Below are 15,776 nucleotides of genomic sequence, written 5' to 3'. Positions count from 1 at the left end.
ACTGAATAGGGTCGCATACTATCTTTTCTTATTAACCTTTCACAAATTTCAACCTTTTTTTCTTCTGTTTCTTCCACTTGCTGGTGGTTAGTGTAAATGATTTTGACTAGCTAGTGGTGCCTGCCACTAGATATCTCTCTTGCTTCTATCGGGAATGAGGCATGAAAATGCTCTCACCTCTCTTTATGATGCTGAAACTGTAACCAGAACTCTATGATGTCAATAAAAATAAGGGTGTCTATGATAAGCATTGGCCTCGTTTGCTGACATATTGAATTCTAATATGTTTTGCAGAGTTTTTGTCAGACACTTTGCATTGCTATTTAAAACCGATGACTTGCAATACAGGTGGCATTTGGCAACATACGTTTCTTTGTTCCTATCAAGAGTTTTGCATTTATTACTAGAACAAAAATACAAATAACGAGAGTAGTGATAAGAATAATGCAGGTAGATCCTTCCCTTTTTTAAAATCTAACCACCTTCCTAAGATCCTATCTGCAGGCTCCATAACACAAGACAAAACTGTGAGATAGGACCTGGAATATATGGTTATGGGAGAAGAGGTGGAGTTGAAGTTGATGCTGAGAGTCAGGCTCAATAGAGGTGTGGAGATGAGATAGACAGGGACTAGAACAGCTCTCCAGAGCACTGTTTACTCTTCAGTTGAGAGACCTGAGTATTCTCAGTGTGAAAGACGCAGAAATCTCTAACTGTAATTAATCCTCTCCTAATTATGTTAGATGACTTTTTAAAATAAGATATTTGTGGAAAGGAATTTTGGGGGGTTCACTTACTACTTGGACTTCAACTTGGCGAAGCAAGTTTTTTTTTTTTTTAAACTAGAAAACAGAGTAGACCTCTGTGTTTCCTAATAAAGCGATCAGAGTTGGTTGTATTTTATTAAAGGATTAATACAACTGGGAATTGAAAATCAGTTTTTAAGCTGTATTTTTTTTCCATACCAACAGGTATAATCATAATTGCTACAATTTGTGAAATAGTTACCATAAGGCAGGCACTATGCCAAATACTTTTACTCATTTAATCTTCACAACAACCTTACGGGGCAGTAGTTTTTTCTGAAAGCTGAATGTCCAGGCATTGTTCAGGTCCAGTGATTCACCTGGGTGAGGTAGTAAGTTGTGGAGCTTGAATCTGTACCCCAGCTGTGCTATGGCCCCTCTCAGGCAGCTCTTTCCTGAACGATTCTTACAAAGAAAAGGAAAGGCTCTCCACCCACACGCCCCTTCCTCCCTCCATTCCCCAATGTTCTCCAATAAGCAGAAAACATGGTTAAAGAATGAAGGGTTTCTGCCTCTAGTCAACTGACGGATAGCTGCCAGCTAATCTTTGGGTTTAAGAAAGTAGCGGTGTGTACAAAATTGAAGCAACATGATGTTCCTCTTATTTTCAGACACCGGATGTGGACTTCTGGATTATCCCCATTATTCAAGGTTTTGTGCAGATTGAAGAACTTGTGGTTAATTATAATGAATCATCTGACGATGAGAAAAGCAGCCCAGAGACCCCACCTCAGGAGTCCACCTGCGTAGATGATATTCACCCGCGATTTCTGGTGGCTCTCATTTCACGCCGCAGTAGGCACAGAGCAGGTGAGTAGGGGGCCGTAAGAGCGTGCAGATCAAGTCCGGGCGATTGTGGCGACTCTGCAGAGGTGTTGAAATGCTGATGACAATAATGGATTTGGAAACATAGTTGGCTTCAAAGTGCTCAGTGACTCTGTGCGATTGAGGACCAATTACTGGAGAGAGGCGAATGGGGGAGAGTTAACAAGAGGAGGAAGGAAGGAGGTATATATATATGGAGAAGAGAAGAAAGTCACTTGGGGTGTGCTTCTAAAATACCATTGTTCCCACTGACAGCCTGTATCACCAAAATAAACCCTTCCTGAGTGCTCGCACCTTTGGGAAAACCCTTCTCCCTCCCTTCACAAGAGCTATCTTAGCTTCAACATTGAAAGAAGCAATGACGCGTGCGTGCAGTTATGATTTGGGGAAAGCTGATATAGTTCTGCCTGGCAGTTGCACGTTAGTTCCCCAGGGCAATCCTGAAAAACACAGATTTGGTTAAGAAGTATAATCTAGTGAGACTAAATAATCGTTATTAAGTGTTGTTGTTTTCTGTTTTAATTGTCTTTTAGGAATGCGCTATAAACGAAGGGGAGTGGATAAAAATGGAAATGTTGCAAATTACGTGGAGACTGAGCAGTTAGTTCATGTTCATAATCATACCTTGTCATTTATTCAGACACGAGGCTCCGTGCCTGTCTTTTGGAGCCAGGTTGGGTATCGCTATAATCCAAGACCTCGGCTGGACAAAAGTAAGCACGTCGGTTACGTGGTTGGTGGATGATGACTTCAGAGAGAATGTTTTTTAAAATATTAGCTAGTCTGTAGATTTGATTTGCTTTGCCTGATACGTCATTCAAAACAAAAGCCCATACAGTGAAATTTAATGGGAAGTGATATCATAAAACACAAGAGTAATAATGATTGTTGACAATTTAAGTAGTTTAACAATAAAAAATTCCCCAACAATAGAGAAAAATAGCTTGTTTCAGATTTTAAATTATTGTTTCTTTGAGGACTACTTTCCTGGATTTTTAAATTTGGAAAAGGGTAATTGTAGCCGTTATTTGTAGAAGCAGGAAATAACAAGATGACATCTACAGATAAAATGTCTTTACTCAAATGTCTCACTGTGAAAGATTTGTTCTTGTTATTTTAAATATCGAGGATTTAATTTCTTCCAGTATTTTAACTTTAGCATTGGTATAACTAAGTCATGTCAACCTAATTAGAATACTGAATGAGGTTGATTTTTAATATTGTTTACAGAATATTTTTCAAAACTTAATTTATATTTCTGAGAATACAGTAAAACTTCAGTTTTTAATATCCTTGTTTTAGAGGGGTTTTTATTATAAACCATATGAAACCTTTTCTGACAAGTAGGCCAGCTATACAAATAATAAATGTTATAATTTCACAATTTGTGCTTTTAATATGTTTCGATTTAGTCTAATTGGGAAAAAGAAATCAGATCTTTGGCTTAGCATTTCATTTAAAAATACTGGTTATAGAAAATCTTAGTTACATTTGGCCTGTCAATAAACTATATAAAAGTAAGAGTAAAGATGGACTGGACACTAATTTCTGTCTTAAACATGGGAAGGAAAAATAGATTTTGTATCACTTCTTTGTAGGTGAAAAGGAAACTGTTGCCTATTTCTGTGCCCATTTCGAAGAACAACTGAAAATTTACAAAAAACAGGTGGGCTTTGATCTGTAGTAGTAAAATGTTCCTTCATATATAGAAATGACTGTGTATCTGTTTCTTTAAATTTCATGAAAATAACAATGTCTACTTTTCATAATTAAGCGAAATGGCATTTGTCATGAAGTTAATGAATACACATAAGCTACAAGTATTGTTAATATTTTTGAAGAAATATAATTGCCAGCTACTTTAGACTGTTTTTAGGTAAGAGATTAGTTTACGGTCAGTTATTACAATCTAAGAAGTATCTAGATTAAGAAATGAAAGTTATCTCTCAGTACCAGCCATATAGTTCCATTCTCCTAGAAATAACAATTTGTCTTTCAATAACATGTGTCTTTCAATATCTTTTTTCTCTGCCCACCTTTGTTATGTATTCCTACAGTCATGTAGGAATATGATCATATAAACCAAAATCAATTGAAAACTGTTAGGTGAGATACAGGTTCAATAAATGACCAGATTTCAGATAATGAGATTAATATCGTCAGTAACTTTCTTCTCTATTAGCAGTGGCCAGTCTGAGTGTGTAATGCCATAGGATGAGTTTTTCTGACAGCAACAAAAATAAAATAGGAAGAAATAACCTAAAATCTAATAAACATACAAAAAAGATACTTGAGGTGGGTGCGTGGAAATTGCTGAAGAGCACAAATAAAATCTGAATAAATGGAGAGAAAAATACCATGTTCCTGGAAGGAAAAACTCAATCTTGAATAGATTGCAGTTTTTCCAAAATTAATATGTAAATTCTGTGCAATCCCAAAGAAAATCCCAGCAGGGAAATAAAAAACAAACTCTTAGATGGAAAAAAACTATAAGGTTGGATAATAAGAGATAAAGGCAGGTACGTGGGGAAGTGAGAACTCTCACACATGACTGGAGGGATCATAGTTGGCACAGCCATTTTGAGTGGTATCAGTCAAAATAAAATATGTTTATACTGTTAACCCATTAATTTTGCTTTTTGATATCTATCCTATATACCATGTACAAAAATCAGTTCAAGATGGATATAGATCTAAATAGGTAAACAAAAACCTTTTAGAGGAAAATATAGAACATCTCTTTGACCTCGGGTCTTAAACAGGACTTCAGAAGCACTAACCATAATGAAAAAAATGACAAAATTGACTTATTAAATTTTTTATTTTAAAATTTTTATCATTTACTATTTATTAAAACTTTATCACAAATATTGAAATACTATTACAGATGTTTTAAATATGATTTATTAAAGCTATTAAAATGAAATAGGCCTTTAAAATCACCAAATATAATGAAAAATTGATACATGTGACTTTACTAAAATAACTTGATTATTAAAAGGCATTGCATCATTAAGGGAATGGAAAGGCAGTTCTCAAAGTGCAGGAAGATATATATGACAAAGGACTCACATCTAGAGTATATTAAAAACTCCTATAAATCCATAAAAAAGATGTACAACCCCCCAAAAAACTGGACAAAAGACTTGAGCGGACTACATAAAACAGAAAATCCAAAAGGCCGATAAACATACGAAAAAGTGCTCCACTTCATTAATCATCAGGACAATGCAGCTAAAACCACCACATACACACTAGAATGGCTAAAAGGAAACAGATGAGAAGTATCAAGTTTTGTCAAGCTTGTGGAACAACTGGACTCTAACGTAAAGCTTTTTAAATCTCCCTGAGAGAAATGTGTTCAGTCGGAGAGACATGTACAAGAGCATTCGCTGCAGCATAAAAACAACCTACCTGGTCATTCAGCAGGAGGGCAGTGGGCAAATAAGCATGGCACATCTGAAATGTCAAACACAGGTGCTTAAAAGTGATAAGGCAGATCTGTGTGTGCTAACACGGAAGAATCTTAAAGTCACATCACGGAGCAAGAAGAGAAAACTAATAGCATATGGTATATTACCTCTTAAAACCCACAAAACAGAATCATGTCATTTATATATGTGGAATTCTCTTCCATATATATGTATGTTCTCACACACACCTGGCAATCATTAATATAGGAGTGCATTTATGTGGACTGAAAGGGTACACGTCAGACTGTTAATAGGAGTTACCTCCAGGAGGGCCCGTGAGACTGGGTTGTGGTCGGAAGGATTTGACCTTTATCACATTTTAGTTTTTACAATGTGAATATATTCATATATTAGCAATATGTGTAATTATAAATAGCATTACAAGGAATAAATCACAATTTAAATGTAACATAATCATTGTAAAGATTGAAGCAATACCGTGTATAAAGGAAGCAGAAGAAATAACTTCCTCACCACCCTCATCCCTGCTCCCTGTTGACTTTCAGGACCCGTTTGTAGACATCAATTTTATGGGCGTACATTTTGAGCAGACTTCCTCTTTTCTAACGGCACACAACAATGTCGGCTTATCCTCCTTCCTCCCCTGGGTAATTGCTCCCCGGGAGGTGGGCCCACGGTTGGTCTGACTCAGTCATGGTGGCACCACCGTTGCCATTGCCAGTTGTTTTAGGCGTGGGCCTGTGTATATTCATTGGCAGTTGGGCCTGTGAGGTCTGGTGGGAAGGGAAGTCTGCCGGGAGGCTTCTGGGAAAGATTTCCTGCTCTAATAAAAAGAGATGCAGGAACCAGCAGTCCTTCTGTGGTTGCTGTGTCTGGATTTGATGCGGTACTGCTGTAGTTATGTCAAGACCATAAGCGAACCAGCCTGAGGGTTGACCAGTGTGCTGAGGATGGTGAAGCAAAAAGATGGAAAAGAACTGGTATTGGTCACCACTGAATTAAGCAATTCTGGAGCCAAGCAATCACCAGACTTTTTGTTCTGAGATCTGAGTCAGTGATTTGTCCTTTGCAGCAAAACACATCTTGATACATGCGTAGATACACATTCAAAATTTAAATCAAAAGAGGGCTATCTCTCATACATTGGTCTACAGCTGTTTTCATTTACTATCTCATGGCTGTTATTTAACCATTTCTTCCTTGTCAGACCTTTAGGGTGTAGTGTTTGCTATTATAAAAATTCTCCAGAAATCATCTTTTATATGTTCTGTATGCTTTATAGAATAAATTTCTAGAAGTGAGATGGCTGGATCAGAAGGTGTGTATTCAAAGTTGATACCTACCACTCTGTTGCTCCCCAAAGCCTCACGCCAGTTTACCTTCTCAGCAGCAACGGAAGCCAGTGCCTGGTTCCCGTGTATTCACCGATGCTTCTATATTTAGTATTCAGTTTTTGCCTTGTATAGGTGAAAACTAGTTTGCTGTTCTAAAATTTGCAGTTCTTTGATTATTAACAAAATTGTAGTCTCATGTTTGTCGGCTATCTATATGTTTTCTCTTGTGAATATCCTCTGTATCCTTTACCCATTTTTTTCTTACTAAATTTATGTGGTTCATTTTTATATTGCAGATATATTGCCCTAGGTAGTCCTTTTCTTTGTTGTCATTACAATTGCTTGTAATTGTAATAGCGTTACAATTACATTTGGTTCACAGAGGTTTTAAATTTTTACATTGTCAAATCTGTCCATCTTTTTATGCCCTCTGTTTTTTATGTTATGCTTAGAAAGTCATGTCCTATCTTACAATTATGGGAATATCATCCCAGATTCTGTTCTAGCTTTTTTATAACTTGAAAGGAAATATTTAAGTCAATGCATCTAGAATTTATTTTGTGCGTAATAAGATAGAAGGAGCTAATGTGTTTTTTCCCTCCCTATGTAGAATTATCCCAATACCATTTGTAGAGTAGTCCATATTTCTCCCAGAATATTATCAAATCTTGGGTTTCTCAATGTGCCTAGGCCTATCTGTAGGCCACCTGTCCTGTTCTGTTGAATCATCTATTTCTACACTAGCACCACAGTTTTAATTGTTATAGATTTAAGAGTACATTTTGCTCTCTAATGGCACAAGACCTCTTTTATTATTAAGAGCTTTCAAAAATTTTTTGACATATTTACTCTTCTAGATGAACTTTAGAATTAAGTTTTCAAGTCCATAGAAAGATCCTGATTGATTTTTGACTGGGATTGTTGAGTATATACATTAATCTGGGGAGACCTGACATCCTTACAATATTGTATCTTGCCGTCTGCACCATGGTACGTCTCCATTTATTCAGGTTTTCTTATATGTAGCTCAGCAAAGTTATAAAGTGTCTAGTGTGTAGGTTTTGTATATTTCTTTTAAAAGTATTTGAGATATTTTAAATATTTGCTATTATAAAGGACCATGTTTTCATTATATATTCTAGTTGGCTGTTGCAAATATATAATGTAGAGAAAAACAATGCCAGAGACTTAAGCAATTCTTATAAACCTAAATGTAACAAATGAAAATCTAATTTTATGGGAAAAAAATTGATGCTTGAGTGGATTCATTTCTAAGCATGATTATAAAATATTTTGAAAACATAATTCCAAACAAATCACATTATGATTCTAACATCTGATTAAACTGGATTTTTTTTTCTTTATTCTAACAGGTTATTATTAACTTGGTAGACCAGGCAGGAAGAGAGAAAATTATTGGCGACGCTTACCTGAAGCAGGTGTTGCTCTTTAACAACTCACACCTCACTTACGTGTCGTTTGACTTCCATGAGCACTGGTAAGGTGGCTGCCTGAGATGAGTGTTTGTGTTAGATGCAGTATCGTTTATTTACTTAGTTTTAATCTTCATATGGGTTTTATTTTGGCTAAAAATTTAAGTTAATTGTTCCTGAAATATTTCTAGTCTCTCTAGAGGTTCCAAAATGACTTAGAGACTTAAGAGTTCTATTTTTCCTTTTATCATTCAGTCAAAAAACTTCTGGAGCTTTTCCTTTCTGCTTGAGTCTGAGCCTGGCAGAAGGAATAGAGTTCCCTTCCTGAAAGATCACCCTTCAAGCTTGTTTTCATACTCCGTTAGTAATACTTCTTTCCTTATGGATAAACATCACTAGAATTTGCTCTGGAAAACATTTTGATGGTAACTTTAACTTGTGTATATTCTGGAAGCAAGGTTCTTTGTCATAGTCCTGGCTCTACCCACATTCACCTAGGTGTTGAAAATTTGATAGGGAGAGAAGCTTTTGATACCTTTGATATGTTTTAGTGTGTTCTTGAGTATATTATCTTCCGCAATGCAGATTAGCTGTAAACATTTATATAATTGCCTACATAAGTTACAATAGTGTTAACTTCATGTACTTAGAGTAATAATTTTCTTTCATTTTTCCAAGCTACCTTAAATATCGTATCTTAAGTTTAAAAAAAAAAAAAACCAACTTATTAAAGATTTTTCTTTTCTTTCTTTTTTTTTGGCACATATTTTAGCCGAGGAATGAAGTTTGAGAATGTTCAAACACTAACAGATGCCATTTATGACATTATTCTTGACATGAAGTGGTGTTGGTAGGTATTTCTTATTTCATAAGAAGTCAGTTTGGCAAACTCTTGGTCCGTGAAATTACATGTATTTGTGTGGTGCTGCTAAGCATTAAAATAATAGCAGTGTTAGCTTTGAATAGGGAAAAGGTGCCAGATGGTCAGGCAACATTGAATGAAGTGCTCTATGATGATTATTTAATTCCTTCTAACGCTTCATGGCCTACATATCCTCTCTGTCTTTCTCATCATCCCTAACATGGGAAGGAAGGCTTAGGGATGGTTGGTCTCAGTTTCCAGGCATTTCACAATGATCAGAGAAGGACGATGATTCTCAGACTGCAGGAGGGTGATGTAGGAAGAAGAAATTGGTGTAAAAGGACAGGAAAGGATGAGACTTAAGAGTAGAAATGATTTCTCTTAGGAAAACTTAGTTCCGACTGCTAGATTTTTAAAGCCTTTCTTTGTGCCATTTTAGATACAAAACAAATCATGGGAAAGTGCTTATTTGTGTGGAACTTTTTAAATAATTTTTTTTTCAGTCTCTTGAGAACATTGTAGGCTGATGTTTAAAACTTAACGCTTTGCTTTGGGAGAATAGAACCTTTCATCTGAAGCTAGATTCTCTGATTCTTCCAGGCATCATAGCTCATTCGTTCTGTTCCTGTCACCCCAACTTGGCATGAGTGGGTTGAATTCATCCTTCTACCACAGTGTTCTGAACATGGCTGAAGCATTAAAAACTTAATTATGTTTAGCATTTCATAGAGCAAAATGAACGGAAAGCATTTGGCTGAATCTAAAGACCTGCAGTCTGATTTTTCATTGTGGTTTACCCAACCAGAGTAGCGGTCCACACTTTAAATTATTCAGTAAATAGGCAATTAAAAGATAAATAAATAAAAGGACCAGAGGAGACTTTGAATTAGACTTTCAGATCATGGGCAGCCAGAGAAGTCAGATGAGCAAGGCATGCTTCCCGGCTCGCCACTGGGTGGTAAAGTGAATTAGTCCATCCAGGCTCGTTTAGATGCATTTCTACTTGGAATGAGAAAGAGACAGGATGGTGTTTTAAAGTGCCTCTGGTTTTAAATGTGCAGAAAAGCTTACTTTAGGGATGTGTCAGCTCTGCCTAGTAGTTGTATGACTTTGGGCAAGTCGCTTTTCGGCACCTCAGTTGTGTTTTTCTTTTCAGTCTGGGGACGATATTATTTTCTTTGTAAAGTTATTGTGTACATTAGCAGCAGCATCTACAAAGGACTCAGTCACACCTGCCACAGAATAATATTCCAAGCAAATTAATAACCAACATTGCCATTCTTATTGTTTTAAAGAATTATGGTTTTTTGAAAAATGTTTCAAAGTATTTCATATTGTAAAACTATCCCGTACTGTTTTTAAAGGGTTGATCAAGCTGGGGTGATATGTAAACAAGAAGGGATTTTCCGAGTTAATTGCATGGACTGCCTGGATCGCACCAACGTGGTCCAAGCTGCCATCGCTCGAGCGGTCATGGAACAGCAGGTAACTCGGCATCCGTCGCGTCGCAAATATTTCATGTTTAATTGTTTTCTTGTGTAAACAAATAACTGAAATCTTTTTTCTATAGAACTTTTATAGTGTGCAAACATCCTTGTCGCATGAAAGCTGGACAGCACAACCTCCACTTGAAATAAATCGAATCAAGTGGCATTTTCTTGAGTAATCATGTCAAAAATGTGAGGCCCAACATTTTCAAATTTATTGGGTGGCACTATATGGTTATTTACCTTTTTCCTCTCGTTTCTAAACCTTCCCTTCGGTATTTGGAGCCAGGAGGCTGCACGTTGCATTTCTGCTCGGCCAGCTGGCTCCATGTCAGGCTCTGCCAATAGCAGGCACCAAAGGAGACCGTGAGGCTGGAGGAGGAAAAAGGGACAGGCTTCGCCTGTGTTATGTGCCTGTCAGCAGCGCCATCTCTGGGGCTGTCATTTGCTTTGGCACCGCAGAACCAGCCTCTTGCCTTTATATTCCAGTTGGTGGCAACTGCTTCCTGCAGTCATTGTATCTATTCCTCAGTGACCCCTTTTAGACCTCGCAGCCCTCCAGCACCTGAGTAACAAATTCCCAAGGTGGAAGCTCCTAGCCCAGTTTCTAGGTGTTTTGGGTGGAACCTAGTGACTGTCCTTTGAGGACGTGAGTCTGTTCTTTCTAGCGTTGCTGGAGCAGCCAGGCCTTTGCATCTAAGCCCTGGCCCCACCACGTGATAGGTGTTGATCACGTGCAAAGAGTGCAGCCTCACCAAACTCCTCTCTCATCTTTAGATGGAGGTACGAAGAGTATTGATGGCATAGGGTTATTAGGAGTAAATGAGGTAATTATTTTAAAAAGCTCTTGGAACCCTAGCCCTAGCACAAAGTTAATGTTTATTGGGCAATTATTGCTCTGCTTCTATTAATATTTCTGTTGCAGTGTGCTGCTTTGATAGTTTCATTTCATAGGCAAATTTCAAACAAAGACAAAATATGAGCCTAGACATTGAAAATTACACCAAAACAGGGTAAATATTCCATTCTGCTCTTTCACCTGTAGCAATCCATAAAATTACCTCTCAGGGGGTACTTTATTTTGTAAAAGTTTGAAAATAGCATTTCTTTAAGGGTTCTGAATTCCATGTTAACACAATTCTTTTTTTCTGCAGCATACATTTTACGCTGTGGTCTTCTGGCTTATATGTAATTAATCCACCACTGTGTTAATTTCAGCTGAAAAAATTAGGTGTGATGCCCCCGGAGCAGCCACTACCAGTGAAGTGCAATCGGATCTATCAGATAATGTGGGCCAACAACGGGGACTCCATTAGCAGGCAGTACGCTGGAACAGCTGCTCTGAAGGTGAGTACCTGCAGCAGCCTTTTGCGGGTCATTCTGTGGGACCCCGAACGTGGTTTAAAACCATCTTTGTCTTTGAGAGAAAGGTATGTGGGCAACAGGTGATAGGTTTGTGTAGTCGATTCCTTTTGGGAGTGTTTGGCTAAGGCAGGGGTCACACATTCATACTCCTTCTGGGGCCCGGTCATGTCACTCCATCAGGCCACCCACCAGGTTAAAGGGAGGAGTGGGGCTGTGTGGACCTAAGGAAGAGCACTTGTTGTCCCAGGAGGGCACTGTTCCTCTGCTTCCTTACGGGGATGAAGGTGCAGCGATGCTAAGTCTTCCCCGTTTTCAAGGGAGTTTGGAAATCTGGAATTTTATGTGAAATAGTTGGTTTTTAAAATGTTATTGAGACAAAATGAACATGTCTGATGATGTGATTTGGTCCCTATTGTGATAATTTGCTTCCTCTAAATTTGAATCCCACTGCTGTCTCTTACTAGCTCTGTGACTTAAGGCAAGTCATTTAACCTTTCTCTTAACAGCAGCAGAATACACGTTTTTCAGAAGCGCACACAGAACACTTTCCAGTATGGATCATATGTTAGGCCACAAAAGAAATCTCAACAAGTTCAAGAAGATAGAAATTATATCATGTATTTTTTTGACCCACGGTGTTATGAAATTAGAAATCAGTAACAGGAGGAAAATTGGAAAATTCACAAATATGCGAAATTAAACGACACTCCTGAATAGTTAATGAGTCAAAGAAGAAATAAAAAATATCTTGAAACAAATGAAAATGGAAACACAACATACCAAAACTTATGGAATGCAGCAAAAGCAGTCCTAAGAGGAAAATTTATAGCTATAAATGCCTGTATAGAGGAAAAAACTCAACCTAACATTACACCTCAAAGAACCAGAGAAAGAAGAAGAAAGTTAGCCCCAAGTTAGCAGAAGGAAGGAAATAATAAAGATTAGAGTAGAAATATATGAAATAGAGAATAGGAAAACAAAAGATCAGCAAAACTGAGTTGATTTTTTGAAGAGATAAACAAAATTGACAAACTTTTAGCTAGACTAACCAAGAGAAAAAGAATTTATAAATAAAGTAGACAACTGATACCACAGAAATGCATAGGATCATAAAAGACTATTCTGAACAATTATAAGCCAAAAAATTGGACATTTAGAAGGAATGGATAAATTCCTAGAAATATAACCTACCAGGAATGAATCATGAAGAAATAGAAAACCGAGCAGACCAGGGAGTAAGGAGTTGATTGGTGGTTACCAGGGGTTGGGGAGAATGGGGAGATGTTGGTCAAAAGGTACCAACTTTCAGTTATAAGGTGAATAAGTTCTAGGGATCTAATGTACAGCATGGCGATTGCATTTAAGAATACTATATTGTATACTTGAAATTTGCTGAGAATAGATCCTAAACGTTCTTACCACACACACACAAAAGAGCATTATGTGAGGTGATAGATGTGTTAACTAAACTTAATATAATCATTCACTACACATGCGTGCATGCGCACACATACCACGTGGTCACATGGTATATCTTAAACTTACATGATGCTGTTTGTCGATTATATCTCAATAAATCTGGAAAAATATTTTTTTTCCTTTGATAAGAATCTTCTTTGGACTCGGCATTTATGTCTTTCTCTTTTGTAATAGATTCTTCTTTAATATTTCCTGTGATTGACTTAACTGTCAGTATGTTCTTCCTAAATTGTCAGTTTTAGGCCTGTTTCTGAGATTGTCTTGGATAGAAGGAATAGGGGTTGAGATGGAGAAAAAAGAGACTATGTTTTTTCCTTGCCTTAAGTTTCAGTCACTGCCTCTCTAGGGACTTGCTCTGACACCTTTGTTGTGAAAAGCAAGAGAAACAGTTGGCTCGTTCCACAGGGATTGTAATGTGCAGTAAGGTATGGGAACCCTTGCTCTCTGTATATACACATATCCACATACAAAGATCAGGTCTCTTGTAATAAACTCTGGGGAGCTGTCCTCATTTTCTCATATGAGAAATCTGTGGTTTTTGAATATACCAGTTTGAGGCTTGAAAATCTTTGTTTGCTTTGTCGTTGGTTATATAATAAGTTTTAACCTGTAAATTCTCAAAATTCTGTAGATTGCCAAGAATGGCTTTACGTCTAACTGTGAAGACTTGTTGCTACGAATATCATGTTCAATTATTTGACATGCTTGGGTCAGAGTCAAATACTAGTAGATAACTAGTAGATATTTTAAGTACTTTATTTAAGAATTATAAAAGCGTAAAGAAAAGTCCGGTTTTGAATTGAAAGCCCACATTGACTTTGGGAACATTCTTGTGTTTGAATAAATTGTCAAAATAGCTTTTTTAAAATTTTTTGACAGGGTGACTTTACAAGGACAGGAGAGAGGAAGTTAGCAGGAGTTATGAAAGATGGTGTTAACTCGGCAAATAGGTATTACCTGAATCGATTTAAGGATGCTTATAGGCAAGCTGTTATAGGTAAGGAACATAAATGCTTTTCTTTAAGATTTGTTGTTGTTCCTTCTGTGACTAATGTTTATAGAAACTGACTTTATTAACATAGTTATACTTGTGTTTTAGTTTTGAGCATCTTACCCAATCAATCGAATTCAAATTTTTAGAAGATTAGAATTTGACAATATTTTAAGGCTGGAGCAACAAAAGAAACCACTCATTTCCATATGTATTTGTCAGTTTGCCATTCATGTAACAGAAGGCAGAGTTGAGGCTCCTGGAGTATGGAGTAAGGTACCCTAAAACCTCATCAGCTGAAAAGCCCACATTCTATTTGTTTTTCCATTACTGAAGGCTTTGAGATGTAACAAGATGATTTTCTTTCTCTCCATGTTATTTATTGTGTGTTCTTGCTGTGGAAAGATACACCATCCTTTCCATAAGCATGATTTAAGAGGATATTAGGGTATCAGATTTAGAGATTATCCTAACCAGTTCTTAATCATTTTTTAGAAGAGGAAATGGAAGGTAGATTACCCAGTGGGACACATGCCTTGGCATGTTTTAAATTTAATTTTCACTAAAATGTTACTTTATAGGATTAAAATAAATGTAGAGTGTTCTGGATGAGAACCAAGTGTAATAGCTTGTCCTTTGATCACTAAGAATATTTTTTAAATCCTATTTTTTAACCTGATTATTTATTACACATGAAATAGTAGGGCCTAGACACAGGCCAGTTAGGATTTTGAGAAGTCTGGTATAAAAAGGTTTGGTTCATTCGCCATAGATAGGTCGTGTGTTGACTGGAAAATTGGGTTTTAGCAGTTTATTTAAGGAAAAATAGATAACTTCTGCTGGTATAGTGACTCAGATATGTCCTGGAGGAGTCAGGCTTTGTCTTTCTCTCAGTTCGACCATCCATAGCATCAGCTTCATCTTAATCCTTAAGCTGGATCTCTTCAAGGTTGAGAGGGAGAGAGGCCAGTAGCAGTCTGGGATCATTGCTTCCCCTTGTGGGGCAGGTCTCTCTCCAAAGCCTCCTCCAGTCTCATTGTCCCAAATAACTATAGGGAATGCGGTTATAATGACTCATTAAAGCTTGAGCAACATGCCACACTAGGAAGAAGTTAGCTTGTCTATTTGGATCCTTTACCTATTTTTAAATGGGCTTATTTGTCTTTTTATTGAGTTGTAGGAATATTTTATAATCAGACGATTTGTAAATATTCTCTTCCATTTTGTGGATTGTCTTCACTTTCATGATATTGCCCTTAGAAATATGAAAGTTTTTAATTTGGATGATGTCCAGTTTGTCTTTTTTTTTTTTCTTTTGTAGCTTGTGATTTTAGTGTCCTATCTTAAAAACAAACTAACAAAACATGTCTAATCCAGGGTCCCAAAGATTTATGCCTATATTTTCCTATAAGAGTTTTATGGTTTTACATCTACATTGTTTTTAAAAAACATATTAATTAGTAAACCAAGATGATGATAGATATTAACACTTTCTACTCTAGATTTGATGCAAGGAATTCCAGTGACAGAAGATCTTTATTCCATATTTAACAAGGAGAAAGAACATGAAGCTTTGCATAAGGAAAATCAAAGAAGTCACCAGGAACTAATTAGCCAGCTCTTACAAAGTTACATGAAGTTACTGCTGCCTGATAATGAAAAGTTCCATGGGGGCTGGGCCCTTATTGACTGTGACCCCAGGTGAGTTGGAGTAGTATTGTGGTAACTAACGTGCTTACATTTCTGATGTTAAGTTTTCT

The 15,776-nt window shown here is 36.9% G+C and overlaps 1 protein-coding gene across 1 annotated transcript in view; it reads left to right on the top strand.

Annotated features, from left to right (window-relative positions):
• The window catches only part of INPP5F (inositol polyphosphate-5-phosphatase F), a 73,523-nt gene that overhangs the window by 48,267 nt on the left and 9,480 nt on the right, over positions 1 to 15,776 (top strand). Inside the window, exons 7-15 of the mRNA XM_039870851.1 lie at positions 1,418 to 1,616; positions 2,165 to 2,344; positions 3,230 to 3,297; positions 7,773 to 7,897; positions 8,605 to 8,682; positions 10,059 to 10,179; positions 11,400 to 11,528; positions 13,905 to 14,022; positions 15,519 to 15,717. Of these exons, the coding sequence (XP_039726785.1) occupies positions 1,418 to 1,616; positions 2,165 to 2,344; positions 3,230 to 3,297; positions 7,773 to 7,897; positions 8,605 to 8,682; positions 10,059 to 10,179; positions 11,400 to 11,528; positions 13,905 to 14,022; positions 15,519 to 15,717 (1,217 nt within the window). The remainder of the gene's footprint in view (positions 1 to 1,417; positions 1,617 to 2,164; positions 2,345 to 3,229; positions 3,298 to 7,772; positions 7,898 to 8,604; positions 8,683 to 10,058; positions 10,180 to 11,399; positions 11,529 to 13,904; positions 14,023 to 15,518; positions 15,718 to 15,776) is intronic.

The sequence above is a fragment of the Pteropus medius genome, unplaced genomic scaffold (assembly GCF_902729225.1).
Source record: "Pteropus medius unplaced genomic scaffold, Ma_sr-lr_union100, whole genome shotgun sequence".
Classification (NCBI taxonomy): Eukaryota; Metazoa; Chordata; class Mammalia; order Chiroptera; family Pteropodidae; genus Pteropus; species Pteropus medius.
This window is presented reverse-complemented; position numbering and strand designations above follow the sequence as displayed.